Source organism: Primulina tabacum, chromosome 1, assembly GCF_025594145.1.
Source record: "Primulina tabacum isolate GXHZ01 chromosome 1, ASM2559414v2, whole genome shotgun sequence".
Taxonomy (NCBI): domain Eukaryota; kingdom Viridiplantae; phylum Streptophyta; class Magnoliopsida; order Lamiales; family Gesneriaceae; genus Primulina; species Primulina tabacum.
The window spans coordinates 48,736,600-48,759,059 of NC_134550.1; the positions used below are offsets into that span (position 1 = coordinate 48,736,600).

At 34.0% G+C, this 22,460-nt stretch overlaps 3 protein-coding genes across 4 annotated transcripts; 1 reads left to right on the plus strand and 2 right to left on the minus strand.

Annotated features, from left to right (window-relative positions):
• The first annotated feature begins 3,204 nt into the window (after positions 1–3,204).
• LOC142511028 (antifungal protein ginkbilobin-like protein) lies at positions 3,205–3,618 on the plus strand. Its single transcript, XM_075619633.1, has one exon. It carries the CDS (start codon positions 3,205–3,207, stop codon positions 3,616–3,618), a length of 414 nt encoding a protein of 137 aa, XP_075475748.1.
• Positions 3,619–6,301: 2,683 nt separating this feature from the next.
• LOC142545610 (putative F-box protein At2g36090) lies at positions 6,302–10,092 on the minus strand. 2 transcript variants are annotated; one of them, XM_075652892.1, is made up of 3 exons: positions 9,791–10,092; positions 7,733–8,922; positions 6,302–6,457 (listed from the first exon to the last, which is right to left on the minus strand). In XM_075652892.1, exon 2 carries the CDS (start codon positions 8,900–8,902, stop codon positions 7,781–7,783), a length of 1,122 nt encoding a protein of 373 aa, XP_075509007.1. In that variant the 5' UTR covers positions 8,903–8,922; positions 9,791–10,092; the 3' UTR covers positions 6,302–6,457; positions 7,733–7,780. The 2 variants fall into 2 exon arrangements, with proteins under 2 accessions (XP_075509007.1, XP_075508998.1); XM_075652883.1 differs by lacking the exon at positions 6,302–6,457 and having other exon boundaries at positions 7,693–8,922.
• Positions 10,093–17,680: 7,588 nt separating this feature from the next.
• LOC142545625 (putative aspartic proteinase GIP2) lies at positions 17,681–19,264 on the minus strand. The gene has a single exon (XM_075652904.1). It carries the CDS (start codon positions 19,170–19,172, stop codon positions 17,886–17,888), a length of 1,287 nt encoding a protein of 428 aa, XP_075509019.1. The 5' UTR covers positions 19,173–19,264; the 3' UTR covers positions 17,681–17,885.
• Positions 19,265–22,460: the final 3,196 nt, after the last annotated feature.

The window sequence follows — 22,460 nt, forward strand, 5'->3', positions numbered from 1 at the left end:
TTTTGTTTTATATTTTCAGTCTACTTTATTAATATTTCTTCCCTATCGCCGTTTGCATTTAATTGAAAATTATATATATATATATATATATATATATATATGTATATATTCATTTCAAGATGGTTTTCAAATGATCTTTCAGCACAAAGCCAAATATGTGTCTTGTGATACGATCTCACGAATTTTATCTGTGAAACAGGTCAACCCTTCCGATATTCACAATAAAATTTATACTCTTAGTATAAAAAGTAATATTTTTTTATGAATGACCCAAATAAGATATTCGTCTCACAAAATACAACCCGTAAGACCGTCTCACACAAGTTTTTGTCCACAAAGTCATATTAATTAGATAAAAATTTATTGATAAAGGTGCGCAATTGGGACACACATATTGCATCATATATATATATATATATATATATCTATATCTATATCTATATCTATATATACAATTATAAATACATTACTTCAAGTTGTGAATTTATATATATGTCTTTATCTTTATTAAATAATAATAAATACATGTCTTTTTGTTTATTTTTTCTATCTATTAGTCTGCCAAGAGTCGTCACTTGCCCGTGCAACCTCTTAGCACCAACGATTACTCCCCGCCGTCTTTTCAGCCTCGCATTCACATATTTTGTTTATTAAAAGATATTTGTTGTTCATCCATAATTAAAACCAAAATCTTGTGCAAATGGTAACACATAGTTATAGTGCATGCTTTTATTTCGGTTTACTATTTAAATTTCTTTTGGTTATTTGTCACAAGCTTTGAATATATAATTTTCTTGAATCTCTTGGTCATATTATCTTTGTCAAGTAACTTATGTACATTTTATCTATACCATTTTATTTATAGCTCTTGTCTGATTCTCTTTATATTTCTTTTTTTGAAAGAAATTCCTATTATTTTATATAGTTAATTGTATTAAAAATTATATTTCTATTTTAAAAGTTCTATAGTACAGAGATTTTTAATTATTAAATAAATTAGATCATTTCAAATATATTATCAAAATTTTAAAAATTATTATAAATTTTTATCATAGTTATGATTATAAAAAAAATTTTAATTTTTTGACTTATTTCCACCTCAATGCCTATTCCCATTGAATTTTTTTAGCTTAATGTTTTGATTACTTAGACTTTTAAAGAAAATCAAAAAATATATTAAGTTATTAATTATAAATATCAAATTAATAACGAGGACATATTTTGTATTAATTTTAAAGATCGGAGACAACAAATATTGAACAAAAATAATAGGGACCACAAAAATTTAAGTGGTAAACTACCAAAATTATACTCAATATTAGGGATGGCAATGAGGCGAGGCAGGGCGGGGGCGGGTTTGTCATTCTCATCCCCGTCCCCGAATTTCATCCCACCTCCACACCCGCTCCGATCCCCATTTTTTCGGATTCGGGGCGAAACCGGATTCTCAAGCCAGCGGGGATCAACTTCTCATCCCCGCCCCCATCTCATTTTCAAAAATATTAATGGAACAAGACGAATGCAGATTCGGTGATTTTCTCAAACCAAAACTTATTATTATCTATTATTATTAGTGATAATATTAATATTATTATCAATATTAATAACATTATTATTATTAATACTAATAATAATATTATTTTATTATTGATATTACTTTCAGACGGGTTCGGCATGGGGATAATAATCTCATACCCGTCCCGAAGTATTTCGTAGATTTTAAAAAATCCCCGAACCAGAACCTAAACCCGAAAAAATCGAGGATTTCCTTCCCCGTTTCGGGTTTTTCCGATGGGGCCACAAACCCGTGAGAAAAGTTGTCATCCCTACTCAATGTGGATATTTTATGTACTCGTGTAAAAAACATATTATTAACTAAATTAAATGAGAGTGAAAGATTAATATTTTAGATCAAAAATTTCTTGATCTTTAGGTCAAAAGTTATCTTTGTTACCCAAAACACGACTTCTATTTCTTATAATTGTGATTTACCATGTAAAGCTTTATACTAAGCGAATGGTGGACATAATGAGGATTGCACTTATGTGGGTGCTAATAGATCAAACCTTAAAACCCTAAGCATGACAAGTACAAATAATTGTTGGGTGTCACGAGAGAACACCTCAAATAAAAGATTTTAAAAATATTACAAATGTCTCATGTTTTATGTCATGTCAAATTTCCATTGATGAATAATTATACAACTTGTAGCTGTTTTTAGAAGGATGCGATTTATGCATAGAACTTTATAAATTCAAAATATATCAGAAAATTTAGAAATTATGATTGCTGTAAAAAAAATTATAATTGATATATATATATATATATATATATATATATATGTATATATATATATTGTTTTATTAATTTGAATACTCATAGTATAACCATATTATTTGTACAATTGTAAGATTTGTGATATTAAAATAGATGTCACAGTGATAGCAAGAATATTGTTTTATTAATTTGAATACTCATAGTATAACCATATTATTTGTACAATTGTAAGATTTGTGATATTAAAATAGATGTCACAGTGATAGTAAGAATATTGTTTTGATTAGTAGTCACATTAATAAATAATTTTATATTTAGACATAATATTGTAACACAATATACTTATATGTATATCATCAAACCTAAATCAACTCAATTATATTAGTATTCAATAACTCGAACAAAAAATAAGATCCGAATTTTATCGAAGTATCGTAAATTGGATTAATATTTGAAAATAAAAGATAGTGATAGTAAGGTGATAATTGTTCTCCTCATATCATCCTTGTATATATATATATATATATATATATATATATATATTATTCGCATTCTTTGATTAAAGGGGTCACCTTCTAGAAAGCATGACCTATTTGTTCGATATTGTGTCGATGGTGACCATTGAATTAGTCTTTTATGGCGATGGCTATGCAATAAATTCAACTAGGAAGATATAAAGTTAAATGAATTGAATCATTCTTAATTATTATGCACATAACTTGAATGGTAACAACAAATGCATAATTGTGTTCAATCAAAATAATTCATCCTCAAGTACAAGCAGATGCGCACATATATACCACATGATCCAAATTGCATGTGCCAAATGTATCGATCCAAACCTCATATATATATATATATATGCCAATCGATCTCGCCATCATGCATCACCAATAAAAGAAATCAAGAATCGTAAACAAAAGGGCAATGCCTAATCCAGTTAATAATTCTATGAAGATAATAACATTGATAATGGGAATACTGGCAGCATCTTCATTTTCTGCAGTGGAGAGTCGTCCAGACACCACTGTGCAATCCCTTATCTGCAACTTGAATTCGTATTCACCAAATGGCCCTTTTGCCAGCAGTGTGGCTTATGTTTTAGCCGATCTAACTAACGTTACGCCTACGCAGCAAGGCTACAATTACTACACAGTCTCTCCTTTCAAACCCATTGCTTATGGACATGCAACTTGTAGTGTAAAGCTGGGAAATTCGGAGTGCGTCAGTTGCTTGATTGCTGCACGAGGAGATGTGTCCAGATTCTGTGCTAATCGCATCGGTGGCCAAGTTACGATGGTTGACTGTAGCATGAGGTACGAGAACTATGCGTTTGCGTAGATTTGGCACGACTGGCACTGACCCCAGAAACGATGTTTTTTGCTAAATAATATGTTCCGAATATGTTTTGAGTTGTTTAAATTCACGTTGTGTTCCTTTTCCCTATATATTTCTCATGTACTTTGATATGCACACCATATGGTGCTTTGTTCGTGCGTTGTGTTTAGTAGCTGGGGTATTGTATCTCATTTCTTTGACATTTGAATCATGTGGGCTTAGCTTATAAATGCACAATCTTATGAATTATATTGTATTGTTACCGAAATTGCTAATATCAGAATTGTTGAAGCAAGCTCGTAAAGGCAAAACAGTAAATAGAACAAGTATATTGTTGAAAATATGAGTATCGTATATGTAAGAAAAAAAAAACCAACCGAGGCTTGTAGCAAGTAAAGTTTTCTTGAAACAGATTTATCACCTCTGGTATGTGCTTCGAGGATTTAATCGGGCGATTGTTTCCAAGGAGCAGTAATGTTGCACAAATCACCACACTGGCGAACAAAGAGTACATGGACAGCTGAAACACTAACAGTCAGTCAGATAGAGAACCAAAAATCATGCATGTGAAAGATCTCACATGGCATGTGGAAAGTCTCTTCTGAGGAAAAAAATTGTAAAAGGTGGCATAGCCTATGCTAGGCGATTTTAGTCTGGATCGATCCGACATTCGACTTATCCAGGTCGTGCTCGTATGCTTGCACACAAGTCAATCCTTTTCCAGTTCAAATTGAGCCCATGATTGCACCCCCTACGCCGACGTTCGTGAGTAAGAACATCTTGACCAATTATTCCTATCTCAGAAATGGCTTATAGTTGGTTGGGGTCCGACCTCTTTTGGTGAGATTGGATACACATCTCAAGTCAACGAAGTATCTTACCCAAAAGCAAGAAAGTGCCAATTTGAGAATAGTGATCCTAACTCTCTTGTGGGAATACAAGTCCCAACAAATCTAGGTTGATTTAGATAGTTTGTACTAGCCAGAAAGTGATCTCTCACGCTCAAATCAAACTTTCGACCTCCTTTATAACGTTCATTCTTTGGTTTTAGGCTGTCAGTACATGCACACATCCCAGCTAGGTGTATTGCTCTCGAAGTATTTTCATCCTCAGTGGTTCTCCGGGTATATCGACCCTTATTTTTCCCAGAGCATCAGATGATTCCTGGATTCACGAGAAGGGTAAGTGGCAATCTCTTAACAATCAAATGATGGGTACCGGTAACCAAAAAAGGGACTAAAACTAAGATTTGGCTAATTATTTGCAATGGCACCTGGCCTTAAATTGGTATGGCCACGTTAAGCTCAGTGATTGAACGATCAAACTTGGCTTCAGAGCAATCCTTTTCGAATAAATCTTCCCCTGAGAACTATTGTAGTGAGGAAATGAAAACTAATTTATCATATATACCAAATATTGTCTGAATTATGAACGTTGTATCGACTACATTAGCTGGGATAGTTGAACTAGACAACCCTTTTGCTTGTAGATTTTCCGCCAAAATACCGAGTCTCAAGCACATCAAAAAATTTATGTGTTAGCTTCATATACACTCAGATTCAGTGATTTGTGTTGTCTTGTTACGTTGAACCAGGGTCGAATAAAATACCTGATTCCAAGTTGATAGATGTTTATCGGCCCTCACTCTTGTTGTTTCTATAAAAAAAGATTTGTGTTAACACAAACCATAACCAACACAGACCGGAAATGGCATAGAGTTCTCTTTTTCTTCTCTCTTTTTCATCTTGAGATTTCAGAAGAATATAAGAATTGTTTATCATCAAACAAGGGAAACCAGCATATGATAATTGATATGCTAATACAACAGTATTTCGCTGGTATTGGATGAGAATCCAATTAGTGATTTTATTAAACAGTTAAAGAGAGGGGGGGATATGGAAAAGAGAGAAGACAAAGTTAGCAGAGGGATGTGCGCATTCAACTCAGAACAAGATTTTGTGTTTTTCTTACATGCATTTCATGAAACAGCAGAAAACATTTTCGTGTTTTTGGGGGCGTCATGTTCCAAATTTAGTTTCTCGCTTTTTTTTTTTTTTTTTTTAACTTTCATTCTCTTCTTGGATTATGAAGATACCAAAAATTCCTTAATGAGGCAAAAACTCTCTTGTCGTAATTAGAGTGGCATTTGCTGATAAAGGTTAGTTGCTGATTTTTATGCCACAAAATTTATTATATTTACACCAAATAAATTGTGTAGCCAGCCGAGGGCGTATGTCGGATTCGGGATGTGCCAAAATGAGCCAGGTTTTTCGAAAGAACTTTCATAAAGTCATTCGGTAAATCTCGAATTACAATACTTAAAAGCCAAGGTGGAATATTTCCGTTTGGCCATTCTAAACAAAACGAGATCGATAGTGCTTTGCGAGCTAACATGTGAGCCACACTATTGGCTAACTAATTCTTATGACTAAGAGATATGAAAATATTTGTCCCGATCAGATGATTGATTTCCAAAACCAAAACACCTACAGCACCGAGTTCATCATCTGGGTTGAGTATTGCTCTAACAGCGTCAGAGGAGTGTGATTAAATACACAAGTTGGAGAGACCAAGCTTCAAACATAAGTCCATTCCACGTTGAATTGCAAACAGCTCCTCACCATGTACAGTACCTGGATGCCTAATAGCATAAGCAAGTCTAGTATAAATTGATGAGGTAGAGGTGATTGCCATGAAAGATTTTCACATACTGTTGTATTTCACTCCCTACTGTAACATTCACCAAATTGGAATTTCGCATGTTATCGATCCACCAGCGCATACACCCATTCCAATCTAAATGCATCTTTATGTCGAACGCCTCCGTGCTTTCTTTTGCAGACTTCATACCATATTGCCCAGCAGAAAATAACAAACAATTCAAGATCCTCTTGATTAAAGAGCTTCGACACATATTAGACACACACAAGAAAAGAAGCATCCCAATATTATTTCAAACAATACCTATAGGGAGTAGTTTTCCAAGCGTCCCTAAAAACTGGACAAAAGAAAATGAAATGGCTAGTAGATGCACAGTAGAACTTAATTACACAGAAAGCAGTTCTCATCGACAGGTACATGATGAGATAATGAAGTAGTCGCTGTTGGGAGAAGATCAAGTGAGGCCCACCACATGAAAATACGGATTTTAGGCGGGATACTTGGCTTCCACAATGTTTCTACCAAGAAAGATTAGGCTGCTTAGATTGAAAAGACGGTGGAACCATGCTTAGATTGAAATGGGAGAATCTGTGTCGACCCAAAAGTGTGGGTGGCATGGGTTTTCGTAACTTAAAGCTTTTAACAAAGAACTGTTAGCTACACAAATATGGATTATTATCCGAAAACCCAGTTCTTTTATGGCACAAGTTCTTAAGGCTAGATATTTTAAACACACGGACGTTATGAAGGTTGGATTGGGTTCGACAAAAGTGTGGGTGACATGGGTTTTCGTAACTTTAGGCTTTTAACAAAGCACTGTTAGCTAAACAGATATGGAGAATTATCAGAAACCCAATTCTTTGATGACACAAGTTCTTAAGGCTCGATATTTTAAACACACGGAGATTATGAAGTTTGGATTGGGATCGAATCTATCTTATATCTGACGTTCTATATCGTGGAGTCGTGATCTTACAGAAAAAAAATTGTGTTGGAGAGTGTGTAATGGTAGGAAAATCTCGGCTAATTCAGATCCATGGATACCTAGTATACATTCGTATCATAGTAGTGCTAATCTACTTTCTGATGAATACGCTAAAGTGGAGAACTTTGTTACAAGTTTAGGAGGTTGGCAGAAGCCGTGAGGAGGTATTTTCCAGTACACGAAGCTGAAGCAATTCTCAGCAATCCTTTAAATCGGCGGGGAGGTAAGGGTATCAGATATGGACAGGAAGCAAGAATGGTAAGTACGTTGTTGAAATAGCTCTTAGTTAACACATGAACTAGAATACGAATAATGAGCAGTCTACCTTAGAATGTGTTTTAATAATTAAATATTCACCAGCATAATAAAGTTATATATGCATACTAGCAAAACAAACCTACAACTACACTGGCACAAAAGGATAAGTGACATACAGCAAAATCAGCTGAGACATTGAAAACGAGAACTTACATCGAGCATTGATTCATACAAGAACAATCATTCGACTCATTCCTTCTCTCATAAACAGTACAAACAAAAAGTGGCGCAAGCTGTAATGCTTCCTAAAATCCATAATCTGTCCAACCGGTTTTCATATCTCATCTTCTCCTCCTTGAGCTCGCTCTGAACTTTCGAGTACAGATGACATGACTCGACGGCTTCACTGTAATTCTTGCTCCTTCGACAGCTAAGTGCTTCTTTCAGTACCAGCAAAGTGTTTCTACCATTAAGATGAGAACCCTCCATGTCGCCAAGTTGCATGCTTAGCTCTGTTATCTTCAGAGTCGTACTTGTGCCTTCACCTTCAGTATGGATCAATCTGAACTTCATGGTGAGAATGCATTCCACCACTTGACAAGGAAGGATATCTTTGGCCGGAAGAACAGAGCCGAATCGTATCAAGAAATCCTTTCCTGTTGGCCAATGTTTCTGTCCTCCAATGGTGCTCCAACTGGATACATTTGCAGCTTTCTTGATTTTATGGTTAACAAGAATCCAACTAAGCCTAATGCCACCACGGAGTTCTTGCCAGAGCTTTCCATCTTTCCTCTCTCTTTCGATTGACTGAACTGGAGGCAGGCCGTCGGATAAAGAAATAGTGACTGCATCTGCCTGATCATCATCTCCAGCCGTATATGCAAGAAGATCCATACGAAATGGACAATCATAAAACCACCCATTAAAGTCATTTGCATAAGGGATGCCCCAGAGGACTTTAGAACAGATTGTTTTATCTTGATATCTGATATCGACCAAAGAGACAAAATCAGAGGGTGAAATATCTTCCATTTCATCCTCATAGCCATAATATTCGGCTTCAGCCCATTCTTGAGGATATTCGTAATAGTCATCCCAACGAAACTCACGAACCTCCTTGTTTACTATGAGGGGAAAACAATCGGCGTAAAATTTTTTGAATCCACCAATTGACGAGATAAATTTTTTAACATCGTCTCTATTAGTTGAAGGCCACATAGAAGAGCATACATTTTCCCACAATTTTTCTTCCTTTGAAATAGAGCAGAATGTTGCACAAGAACAGGCAGCACTAGCCAAAGTCGAACCATCAAGACGACCAAGTATATCGTAGAAAAGATCGCTGCTCAATGGTGTCATACTTTCGACCGATGAGATAGACATGGTTAGAATTCTCTTACCATCTGAAAGAATAAAAGAAACTATTGATGGATAAAAACCTTAAGACACAGACACATGATTACTCAACACCATTATAAAGTTTACAGGAACATGCATAAGATACAATAGATTATCAATAATATCAGCCTTAGTAATGGATCTTTTTTTGTATTTTGAGAGTTGTAAACCATCGAATCAAAAACATCCCCATGTCCCATTCGTGAATGCTGTGGCCACTTCAAATCTATAAGTGATCAGCGCATCGAGCTAAGCTTACACACAGTTCAGAGAAGACTACAACAGGGGCACTCCACTGTGGATTGAAAAAATAAAAATAAAATTTACAACAGCACATATAGAACATGGTGGCTCAAAAATTCAAGCCTGCAATTTGTTCCGCAGCTTATCCTGGCTGCCGTGAACAATAAATGAACCTTTGGCACTGTTTTAAAGGAACATCTTCCTACTTAACAATTGCTTTTCCCCAGGTCTATTCTTGCATGTGATAAGTTCTGTTAACGAGCCAAAGTTTTGTACAGATTATGAATTAATAATATCAAATAGTACCTAATTAACACCGCATCTCGAAATCAAATCAGAACACACCAAACCCACCTAATTAACACCGTATCTCGAAATCAAATCAGAACACACCAAACCCACAAAGTAAAACCAACAGAGCCAGCAACCTACCAGCAAAAGGCAAGATTTTCTCTAATTTGCCACCACAAAATTGGATTAATCACCCATCTTCTTAACACGGAAATTTTTGCATGACGCGTAAACAACACCAAATTATTGCGATCATAAGCACAATTCCAAAAATAAGCACAACTCAAGAAACAAAAAGGCATAAAAGAGTGAAAAAGATTCAAATAAAAGAAAACCCACCTCCCGAAGTTGCATAAACGGAATCAGACTCGGGTCTTCAGCAAAGATTCACAGTAAGAACAATAACTGAGAAATTGGGGAAAATCGATTAATATTTCTACTCAAAGAATAAGGTAAATCGAAGGCCCACTTGCAGATCTTTTTTGAAAAATATTATCTTGTGGTGTAAATTTCGTTTGTAACCACTGAGTTTCCGAAAAGGTGAAAATTAGAAGGAAAAAAAAGGGAGCCGGCGGACGACTTTTACGATGACGCTTCACCGCATACCCGATTCCGGAGATTGACTTTAGCGACAAAAGATATTCTTAAATTAAAAATTATTATTACATCTCAATTATTAATATCTATTTTCTCTCTACAAAAATAGAATTCACGGTCGTTATCCATCAATATATATTGAGAAAATCCCAAACTAACACATATATATCTATTTAAATTTGAATATGTTTGACTGCGGTCCAGGAAAAAATCTAGCACCACATTAAAAGTGATGATTTATTTAACTGTGTTACATGAAAAAATTAATACAAATAGCCTTCAATAATATAGGTTTTTTGTGAGACAGTCTCATGAATCTTTATCTGTGAGACGGGTCAACCCTACCGATATTCACAATGAAAAATAATACTCTTAACATAAAAAATAATACTTTTTCGTGAATAACTCAAATAAGAGATCCGTCTCACCAAATACGACAAGTGAGACCGTCTCACACAAGTTTTTGTCAATATTATATATACATGTCTTAAAAAATACTCCCAATACAAATTCAAATATATTAAATTGATCGTAAAACAAAATGTGAAAGTTTACCATCTTAAAATGATATAGTGTGAAAGTGCAGAGATCTTTATTTTTTTTTTATGGATACAGCACCTATGTTTATATTTATTTCAAATTTGGCAGTTGGCACATATCCACACATTCATTTTGGGTTATTGGTAGATAAACCTTAAAAACTTGTTGTATTTGCCATTATGTACCGCCAAATTTATATATTACATACATAATAGCTGTTATATATAGTAGGTTTCCGTCAAAAATTTCATACTATCAAAAGAAATGAATGTGAATTAGTTATATATTTAATAATGTTTTAATTTCCAATATCATTAATTATTTTATTTTAAAAAATAATAATATTCTTCATTATTTCTCATGTATTTATTTAAATGTATTGATTTGAAATAGTATTAAACAAAATTATATTATATGTAATTAAAGTAATAATTTATATTAAAATATAAGAGTACAAATATGTTGGGTTTAGAAACTCTAACAATCTTAGTTTTGATAATAAAAAAATTATTGTATTTCTAACATATTAACTCAAATGTAAAATTGTTAACTCAAGATAGAAGTTGAAACTCGAATTTATCCAAATTAAATATCTGGCGAGTTAAGTTTTTTTTTTTTATGATATTTCACTGCTCGGTAATGCAAATGACCTACCGCTAAAAACGACAGAATAGAAAATTCAATTTGGAACATGTCGTATTTCACGTCAGTTGGGTTAAATCAGATGTTATCTAGGCAAACGGGTGCTAGGAAAGCTCATTAATTTGGTTGATCAGCAAAATATTAGTTGGATATGAGCAGTTATGGTATTTTGGTCAGCTTGATCAGCTCAGTTATTCAAATGAAACAATTCAGTATGTGTTACGGATCTAAGACGGTGAACTAAAAATCATTTTTACAAGTCAAATTCTGAATCAGAATGTAAGATATGGATTAATGACGATGAAAATATTGGTTTTACACAGGCTGAAGCAGCACTCATCAATTTAGTTCAGTCTAGCTGACGAGCCCAATTGAATTATCAGTCTAGCTGACGATCCCAACTGACAGCAGACCTCAAAATCATTTAGACTCGATAAAAATGGCCATCAAGACGGAAATGATTGTTTCAATATCAGAAACTGTACATAAACTTTCCAAACGATCATATTCTTTTATTTAACATATATATCATTGTTCGAGGTTATAAATACAACAACTTGAAGATCAAATACAATCTTTTGGATATGATTCAAAGCATGGATAATTTACATAAAATTAGTTAGAATGAGAGCAAGTCCAAGTATGAGGATACATTTGATAAATACAAACAGTAATATATTAAATCTTTACACACAATCACTCATACATATACATGAGAGTTGAGATTCAAAGTTTAGTTGAGTAAATCTTCACATAAAGATATTAAAGATTGTATTTGTAATCTTGATATAAGAAACATTAAATATTATGCGGATTGTGAATTTGCGGCATACAATCGAGAAGTTTGCTAGGAGTTTCGATTAAGCAATGGATAAGTCATAAGTCGAAATGAGTTTGTACAAAGAGTTATATAAATAAAGATAATTTTCAAGGAGAATAAGGGTGACGTTAGAGTTGTTAATATCCGAACATCTATAAACAAATTTTTGTCTATTTATTTATCACATTTACTTATTATTACTATTGTTTTTAAGATGCATTGTTAAAGCATTTTCTATGTATTTCAAATATCAAAATATTGTATACTAAGTGTTTGACAAATTTTTCAACCAAAAACGTTTTTACCCATTCAACTTGCATATGTTTTAAATGTTTTACCAAACTGTTTATTCGGTTTCTACGAAGGATTATTTTGAGTGTCTTCCACTTGATTTGAAAAGCAAACTCGATTTAATTCATTGTTGTTCAATATTTCAAGAATCGGGCTATTATAGCTCAATGATTATCCATCAGTCGATCCTATCAAAATATTTATTATTTATTTAAAGAAAAATTTATTCGAGAAAATAAATCTACAATGACACACACAATAATTACAAACTATACAAATATGTACAATTCTTTTGGTAATTCATTAGATTAAATTAAATTAATATTATAAATAAAATAAAAATAAATATTTTTTTTAAAAAAGAAACTATTGTAAAATTCACTACATTAAATTTTCGAAGAAAAACAATGTTAACGTCATTATTATTGTATAATAATGTGTTACAATATTAAAAAAAATGTTAGAAATCAATAGTCTAATTATACTGTTTGTCAACATATTTACGAAAATTTACTCAAAGTAGAAAAAAATAAATTTACATAAATTAGTTTGAGTAAGTCTTCTCTAAGACGGTCTCACGTATCTATATTCATGATACGAGTCGACTTGATCCATATTTTCAATGAAAAATAATAATTTTTTATATAAAACAATATTTCTCCATGAATAGGGTTGGTTAGAAGATCTGACTCACAAATAGACTAATGAGATTGTCTCATAAGAGATTTTGTGAATTAATTTTTGTATTTTTATTATATCTGATAAAAGATAAAATATATAGAAGACATTGTAGGTTTGTGTCAATATTTTAAAAATTATTTGATGACATATTAGGCATTTTACACTAGAGAAAAAAATACGAAGTGTATTTTTAAAAAAGTGAAGTGTAATACACTCTTTTAAATGTTTATATTGATCATATCATTTAATTTAATTTTGGTTACGGTTTTGGATTTTGTATTACTTTTATATATTTAGTTCTCCATACTCTTTAAAATATTAAATAAACTATTAAATTTTATATATTATTACGTTTTTCAAGTTTTTAGTGAAAAATGTCCTCGTTGATTTTTGATAAATTAATTGTTCATATATTGATATTATTATTGTTATATAATTACAAATTCAGTATAATTATTTTTAAAAATGTTCAAAAAATAATTAAATTTTTAATCAAAATTTTCTTCTAATAAAAGTTTTTTTTTTGAAAAATATTTATTTATTATTTAAAATTTTGATAGATAAATAATATATGATTTTTAATATTTTTTCTATTTTTTATTAGGAAAAATTTAACTAAATTAATATATCGAATGCAATGATAAATAATTCAATTTGACGATAAAATTATTATATTTATTTGAATATAATCTCAAATGGTATAAAAAATTTTATATAATAATTAAATATACTCATTATATCAACAATTTTAAGTATTTATTTAAACTCTCATACTTACTAATTTAAATGTTGTGTAGAGATAGAATACTAGTATTCTATTATACTTTAGTGTTAATAGGTCATAAGTCATCTACAATTCTTAGATATTTTTAAAATAAATTGAGATCAAATCAATGTCTACATGTTGCATATGATAGATGTGATTTTTGCGTGAATAATGTTGGTCAATTTTTTTTTTTTAAATGACAATTTTCAAATACATTTGAGTGTTTTCAAATATACGTGAGAATGTAAGTTTTTTTTTAATATTTGATCAAAGTTGTTTTGCTAACTATCTATATGGTAGATACGCTTGACATATAAAAATCTGATTTCTATTTAAATATATCAGATACATTTCAAATATTAAATCTGTTTTTAATTTTTTTTTATTTTGGGAAATAAAATATCTTGTTAATTATTATGATAAAGATTTATTTTTACATGAATTATATATACATTATAGATAAGAAAGACAATACTTTAACAGAAAATCTAAATATTCCTTATGAAAAAAATTCTTGGATTATTACCAAAAGCACAAACTTGTAACTATGATATATGAAGCTATAAACTGAAGGAGATAAAAAACAATATGAAATTAAGATTGATAAGTAAATAAGAAAATGAAAGTCATGCCAAACTGGGGTTATCATAAAGTCATTATTGTCTTCCTATATACAAATGTTAGGAATTTGAATTTTAGGAATTGGATATGAAAAATTTCAGATAAAATCTTATTAGTTAGTTCAATTGGTGAAAAATTTCAGATAAAATCTTATTAGTTAGTTCAATTGGGGACCCCAAAGTTTTATTAAAAGAAAAAGAAAAAATAAGGAAAAGGAAAAGGAAAAGGTAAAGGAATTTCATATTGAAAGTATAACTTTTTGTTTTTAAAACACATCAAAGTATAAATGCAATGCACTATGAAATTTAGGTTGTGTTTGGGGAGAAGGGCCTGAAATCAATGGAATTCAATTATAGTTTTATGTTTATAATAAAACAATTGATCAAATCTTAAATATTTATCTTACTTGTTTATATTATATTATTATTAATATGAATTAAAATTTATTTCCAACGACATCAGCTTAAAATATATCATTATTAATATAAAATACACTATATAAACACGTAAGGACGAATTTGAAGTTTATGACCTTACTTTTGAAAAAATAAAAATATATTTGAAATTCGTCAATTCAAGCACAACCTTACATGATATAAGAAGTACAACAATTAGGTAATATAATTACTCAAGTAATAACTTATTAAATATTTTTTATCCAAATAATAAAATCATCATAATTGGAGTATCAAACAAAATCCTTATATGAATGATCATATATAAAACATTAATAAAATAAGGCAAAAACTTGTGTGAGACAGTCTCACGGGTCGTATTTTGTGATACTGATATCTTAATTGGGTCATCCATGAAAAAAGTTTACTTTTTATGCTAGGAGTATTAGTTTTTATTGTGAATATCGGTAGGGTTGACTCGTTTCACAGATAAAGATTCGTGAGACCGTCTCACAAGAGACTTACTTATAAAATAAAGTGTTAATTACATAAACTACCAATGTGAAATTCCGAAATTGCTGAAAACTCCTCATGACTATTAACTTATTATGTTTTCAGATCTTGAACATACATACCCATGAAAACACGTGCAGAAAATGTGTGTTTGCTCAAAAATTGTAAATATGGAGATATATGTGATCAAGATTCAAAAACACAAAGAGTTAGCAAATCATTTTTTCATGAAAGATATTTGGCAATAATGAAATTTTACAAGGGGTATTGTGTGCTATTAACCCTAAAACAAATTCTAAAAAAAAAAAAAAAACTAAAACAAATTCTATATTAATGTAACGCCCCTTGATTCGACGACTGTCCTCACTGTATCAAGACGGATCTTTCCATCGTGCTTATGTCCTCCATCACACGCACCTGGAAAACTTCCCAGGAGGTCACCCATTCCAAAATTGCCCCAAGTCGAGCACGCTGAACTTTGGAGTTCTTATGTGATGAGCTACCGAAAAGAAGATGCAACTTTTTGATATGAGTAGTACAAATCAAATCTTTTAAGCCTTCCTCAACTATACAGTCCATTACATTGAACAGTCTCAGAATTCCTCCTTCCACCGAAAAGCCTGCCAGGAGCCGCTCATTGTCCGTGAAACCTAATGGCACCGGCGATCACCCCCTGCCCTCTTCGGCCCCGGGCCTCACATGCCCACCAGCTTCCACTTGGTTCGTCCCTGAACCACACCGTACTAAGAGAGGTTGGCTCTAATACCAACTGTAACGCCCCCTGATTCGACGACTGTCCTCACTGTATCAAGACGGGTCTTTCCAGCGTGATTATGTCCTCCATCACACGCATCCTGGAAAACTTCCCAGGAGGTCACCCATTCCAAAATTGCCCCAAGTCGAGCACGCTGAACTTTGGAGTTCTTATGTGATGAGCTACCGAAAAGAAGATGCAACTTTTTGATATGAGTAGTACAAATCAAATCTTTTAAGTCTTCCTCAACTATACAGTCCATTACATTGAACAGTCTCAGAATCCCTTTCATTCCGGTGTGGGATCGGTTCATTCATGTTCCTTCCACCGAAAAGCCTGCCAGGAGCCGCTCATTGTCCGTGAAACCTAATGGCACCGGCGATCACCCCCTGCCCTCTTCGGCCCCGGGCCTCACATGCCCACCAGCTTCCGCTTGGTTCGTCCCTGAACCACACCGTACTAAGAGAGGTTGGCTCTAGTACCAACTGTAACGTCCCCTGATTCGACGACTGTCCTCACTGTATCAAGACGGGTCTTTCCAGCGTGCTTATGTCCTCTATCACACGCATCCTGGAAAACTTCCCAGGAGGTCACCCATTCCAAAATTGCCCCAAGTCGAGCACGCTGAACTTTGGAGTTCTTATGTGATGAGCTACCGAAAAGAAGATGCACCTTCTTAATATGAGTAGTACAAATCAAATCTTTTAAGCCTTCTTCAACTGTACAGTCCATTACATTGAACAGTCTCAGAATCCCTCTCATTCCGGTGTGGGATCGGTTCATTCATGTTCCCTCCACCTAGAAGCCTGCCAGGAGCCGCTCATTGTCCGTGGAACCTAATGGCACCAGCGATCACCCCCCGCTCTCTTCGGCCCTGGGCCTCACAATTAATAATTTGTTGAAGAGAGGTAAGAAAATATATACTCGGTTATAATAATTAAGAAACATAAACCAGAAAGTGTAAGATTTGTGACTTTTTACTTGGTTAATTATTATGTTATAACCTTTAGGCGCCGTGACAATCTACCAAGCAACATTAATTATGAAAGTAAAAACTTGTGTGAGACGATCTCACGGATCATATTTTGTGATACAGATCTCTTATTTGGGTCATCCATGAAAAAATATTACTTTTTATACTAAGATTATTACTTTTTATTGTGAATATTGGTAGTGTTGACCCGTCTCACAGATAAAGATTCGTGAGACCGTCTCACAAGAAACCTGCTCAATTATGAATCACATTACCAGCGAAGCTACCTATGGTTTTGCGGGACATTTAGGACTAATATTTTTGATATAAAAACAATTTTTTTCAAAATTGATATAAATAGAAGATTTTTCGCACAAGATTGATTTGTGAGACTGTATCACAAAAGTTTTTATATAGATAGTGAAGTTAAACGATTTTAGAATGTAAAATTTCTCATCGAACTCGTCTTTTTATATATCAAATTAAATCATATCATGGATACTCATAAGATTCGAAAACAAGAGACAAAAATTGAAACACAAATATCATTGGATTCATGGATCTAAAAACATAAGCAAAGTTTCAACGTTAAATTTGAATCATGAAAATCGATGCACTTAATGTGCGGTATAGTCACACGAGTAAATATAGTTTCTTATTTATTGGCAACTTGACTGGACCTGCAGGCAGTGCATAGGCAAGAGCCCCGGACCAGTATGTATGTACAAGCAAAACTTGCTCGATTACAAGACACGAAAACAAACACCAGCCAGCCTTATAATCAGCTATTTATTCATGTGATAATATCGGAACATACATCTTCTGGGGAAATTTCGATTTGTCAAGCATTGGAAGTGAAGTTGAAGTTTGCACAAGTAGTTCGGCTCCCAAAAAGCGTGCCGGTGAATCCTAACCTTGAAGCGGCCAAATCGAACTGGAAAAAGTTGTTCTCCAATTGGTACCCTCCGATCACGATAGAGGTTCTTGGATTCGACCCTCCATCCAAAAACCCGAGGCACAAAACATTGTCATTAACATACACCATTGAATTTGAACCAGTAATCGTCCAAACTGCATTCTGTCCTTGCAAAACGAGATCGATGTATGGAACTGAAGGCCCCACCCGCGTGCTCAAGACGTTCTGGGCGCTGAAACACACGTCGAAAGGCGCCACAGCAGACACCCGGCTGATGTTCCTGGTGGCGGCTTCTTGAGTGAAGAGAGTAGTGAATGCTCGGTAAATGGAGGTTTCCAGGGTGGTGTAAGGATTCACAGTGCTGATTTTGGTCCCGCCATTGCCTTTGCTGTCGATTGTTAGTAGTGTCGTGTTGATAGAAAGAGGTTTGTCGTTGATTCTGATGGAGTTTATGCGGATAAAGTATTCATCAGAAGGGTCACCTTGTGAGAAAGCCGACGCGGTGCTGACAGGGTTGATGAACAGCGGGGTGTATCTAAATGAAGGTTCCAATCCTGGGAGGAGGCTATACGGGCCGTCTCCAAAAATTATAATGCCGCTCGTGGACAGGCAAACAGCGAATTTCCTGGGGAAGCTGAAAGCGGCTGCCAATTGCAATGGCATACCAACTCGGGCCCTTCCCAACCCCGCCAGGCCTGTTGCACCCCTTGCTAGGCCCTCGAGTAGAAACGTGGGTGCACACGTGAAAATATAATTTGAAACGGTAGCGACCCTGCCGGGGTTTGACCCATCAGTAGATTCAATGGAGAAGACGTCCTGTGCTAGCTCCCCACCGGTTGCGGTGCGGGTGAAGGGGTTATCTGGGATAGCACCGCACGTGTTATTGTTGCAGCCAGGTCTAGGCCCGTTGACACAATCCCCACATCCAGTAGATCTTGCGAGTGAGCATTGGGCAGAGCGACAACGAACAGGTCGATATGAGGATGACACGTAGTTTTGGTCGCAATCAACCCACAAAAATTGGCCTCCAAGATGAACAACCAGGCTCACAGGCACCAAAGGTGTCCTTTGGTTGATCTTGGTGATATACTGAAGGGTAGAAGCATCTTTTTCCACCCGGAGAAGGAGAGCTTTGGGTCGAAACGAGGATTGTGCATCAGAGAGGGATACTAGGAACAAAAGGATCGCAAAGATTGGGGCAAACGAAGCCATGTTAGGGAAACTTTGTTAGATAAGATGAATGGAAACACTTGTATTTAAATGTTGCTTCAGCACGTGGTTTTAGGGATAAGATGATGGCTTCGTGTAAAATGTAGACTATATCCAGAAGGATGTAAGTTTGGAATTTATTTGTCTACTTTAATCATTGCCTATTTGTCAACATAATTTTGGAAGCAAAAAGTAATTGGCATGAGTTACAAGCAAAACGTTAGAAGAGCTGACGAGTGGCCGACAAAAACTTCCGACACTCATATCAGAGCTATCCAAAACAAAAAATAGAGAGGACTAGGCTTGTAGTCCAATGGTCTCACCTCTGTCGTATTAGGCAGTTCCTCGGGTTCGATCCTCCTCCCCGCGTGTGTTGTAATAAAAAAATAAAACAAAAAAAACAAAAAAAATAGAACAAACATGAGGGTTTGAATAGTATAAAACGAGAATTTTCTTTGAAAATGAAAGTCAATTTTGGGCTATTACCCATCAGAGCTAGGAAGCCAAGATATATTTTCCAATTCTGGAACATATTTGAATATAAAGAAAAGATGTATGGAACTAGAAAGTTGACAATCCTCACGCAGAAATTTCTATAATAGGAAGAAAAGTAATAATTATAATAATTAGTCAACTATTACACAGGGATTTGAATACGTGGACCGTTGAATGGGTCTGTGTCTTGAGATGAATGGTGCATGGAAGATGATGGCTGGATCCACACGCATTTGAAGTTCTATGGGCGTACAACTCCACATATATTATGTATGGGAAGAGAATACAAGTTTGAATTTCCATTTTAATAAAGGTTAATAATCCAGGTTAATTTTGAAAAATGATACAAAACAGAAATTTTATGATACAACCTCACTGAGACACACGGGCCCAGAACCAAGGTGTGGCTGTGGCTCGTAACAGATGTAACAATATGTGTGGCTAAGTTTGGTGATGTGGATAAGAAAAGATCTGATAAAATTATACTATTACATTTGTTGTGATTTTTAAGGCCGCATTTAATAATCATGTTATTGTGTATTGTATGTATATCTAGTCACGGGTCTGGTTTGGTTCGGGTCGTATCAGGAAGGTTAGGGTCCGGAAAATCCCGACCCTTGACTGTAAGCGTGCTAGACGGTTATGGTCTGTGTTCTGAACCAACTGGTTCAGGTCCGCGTTTGGGTCTGATTAATTGTCGAGTCTAGTTCCAGTTCAACCCTTATATATAATATATATATATATTAAAAAAAATTAATTTTTAAATTTAAATAATAACAAAAAAATGTTGAATTTGTAGGCTTAATTAATGAAAATTAAGCGTAAGAAAAAATCGGAATGATAGGACTATGGTTCGAACCCAGACTCAAAGCACGCAAAGGATTGAAGGAGATGCCAGGAAATTCGCACTAGGGTTGCTATTTTTTGCCGTCCCTCAACGTGGTACACTGCCTGGATTTTGCAAGTAGTGAAAGGCACGCTTGCCACCTAGCGCCCGACGTAATGTTTTATGAACCGGTATAACAAAATTCAAGTTTTCAAGGTATCACATACAACAAAAAGAATTATATATAAATATATATATATATATATATATATATATATATATATATAAAAGCTTGCACTTATATAGTTGTAACTATAACCATATAAGTTTCCAATGTATCCTCTTTTGATGTAAAATAAAGCTCTCGTAGTTCATTTACATTCATATACTTATCTTTAGGAGTGATGTTGCTCAATCACTCTCATTTTATCCTATCGCTATTCCGAATGTTCCCTCAGTTTCGTCTTAGTCTTCTTCATCACTTTTAACGTCTTGTATTCGGATTGCAGCTTTTGACCAATTATTGAGAAAATATCGGGCTTCCAAATTTTTTGACTTGAAACTAGAACATCTCTCATCTAATGTATTTCCTCCGATACTAAAAGTTTGCTCCACTGAAACGTTGAAACAAGACAAGCAAGAATTTCATTTAACATCATAGACAAAACTGGATATACATGTGTTTTTGCGATCACCATCGCAATATGTCGAAAGTGTCCTTATCTGCATCACTAAAATCAAAAGTAGTGGCAAAATAATTCTAAAGTTCCTGACTGAAACTTAAGGGTCTTCATGGACGTTTCGTCTGTTATCTTAATAAAAGTTGTGTTTTAGTAAGTTTAGAAGTGTTATTACTAGTGACAGTTGATTGTGGTTCATGTGGAAAAATTTGTCTATCATAGTTGTTTTTTTAGCCGAAACTTGACATTCTGTTATGGTTTAGTGACTGTAGTATGTAAATCTTTATCCACTATTTCAGCTGGGCTCTGATCCCTAATCATTGATTATAATGATTTTTCACGGAATGTATGGATTTGGATTGACGGATCAACTAGATAGAATATCAGTTGGGCTTCATCAATCAAACATGAATCGATTTGGCTATCAATATCATTCTTATATTTTATCAGTCTGGCTTTGTAATCATTTAGGCTTCTTAGGAAACTTCTTCATATTCAGTTTTCCTCCTTGAATTTAGTTCGGTTAGATTCTGTAAGTGAAACGTCTACTATTCAAAATGCTAGTTATTTTTTTTGTAAGCTCATTTTTTTAAAATTATATCTTTATGCATGCATGCAATAGTACTGAAAATTTCACATTTTAAAATAAAGTAATCAACTAACAGATGAAAATACTGCAATTCAAAAATAGACAATTCGTCAACCCTCGACATATGTTTTAAAATAAAACAAATATGAAACGAGTAAAAATACTGACAACCACCAACATAGTAAAAATGAACGAGTATGAAAATATCCATCAACTTCTAATCTCAAAACATAATGTGCGAAAAATACGGTTCTCGGGTTCGCGTGCGCACATCCAACTCTGCCCACTCAATCTTCGGCACCTCCAATCTCCTTATCATAATGCTCACCTGCATCATTCACACCTAGTGAATCTAAAGACTCAACACACCTGTAACGTTATACCAAGTACATGTACATAACAAACAATACTTAAAAGTACTGTAATAAAAATACATTTCATGATCTTAAAAAGTCGTATGCATAATCATAACCTGTCGAAGCATAAACATTTTCATAATGTATCTCATCATATCAACATAAACGTGTTCGTTTCCTTAATTTGAATTTTGTTCATTAGTTGCGACTTTCGTATCATCATATTAGGCGGTTGATCCATCTACGCATACCTATGGTACCAGGAGATGGGGACATCAGCGACACTCTCACTAATCAACTGAGCTTTGGCCTTACATATCATCGTATTAGTCACAACCAACTCTC

Excerpts from the sequence above, each read along its gene's own strand:
- LOC142511028 (XM_075619633.1), top strand. The coding sequence starts at position 3,205 with ATGCCTAATCCAGTTAATAATTCTATGAAGATAATAACATTGATAATG.
- LOC142545610 (XM_075652892.1), bottom strand. The coding sequence starts at position 8,902 with ATGTCTATCTCATCGGTCGAAAGTATGACACCATTGAGCAGCGATCTT.
- LOC142545625 (XM_075652904.1), bottom strand. The coding sequence starts at position 19,172 with ATGGCTTCGTTTGCCCCAATCTTTGCGATCCTTTTGTTCCTAGTATCC.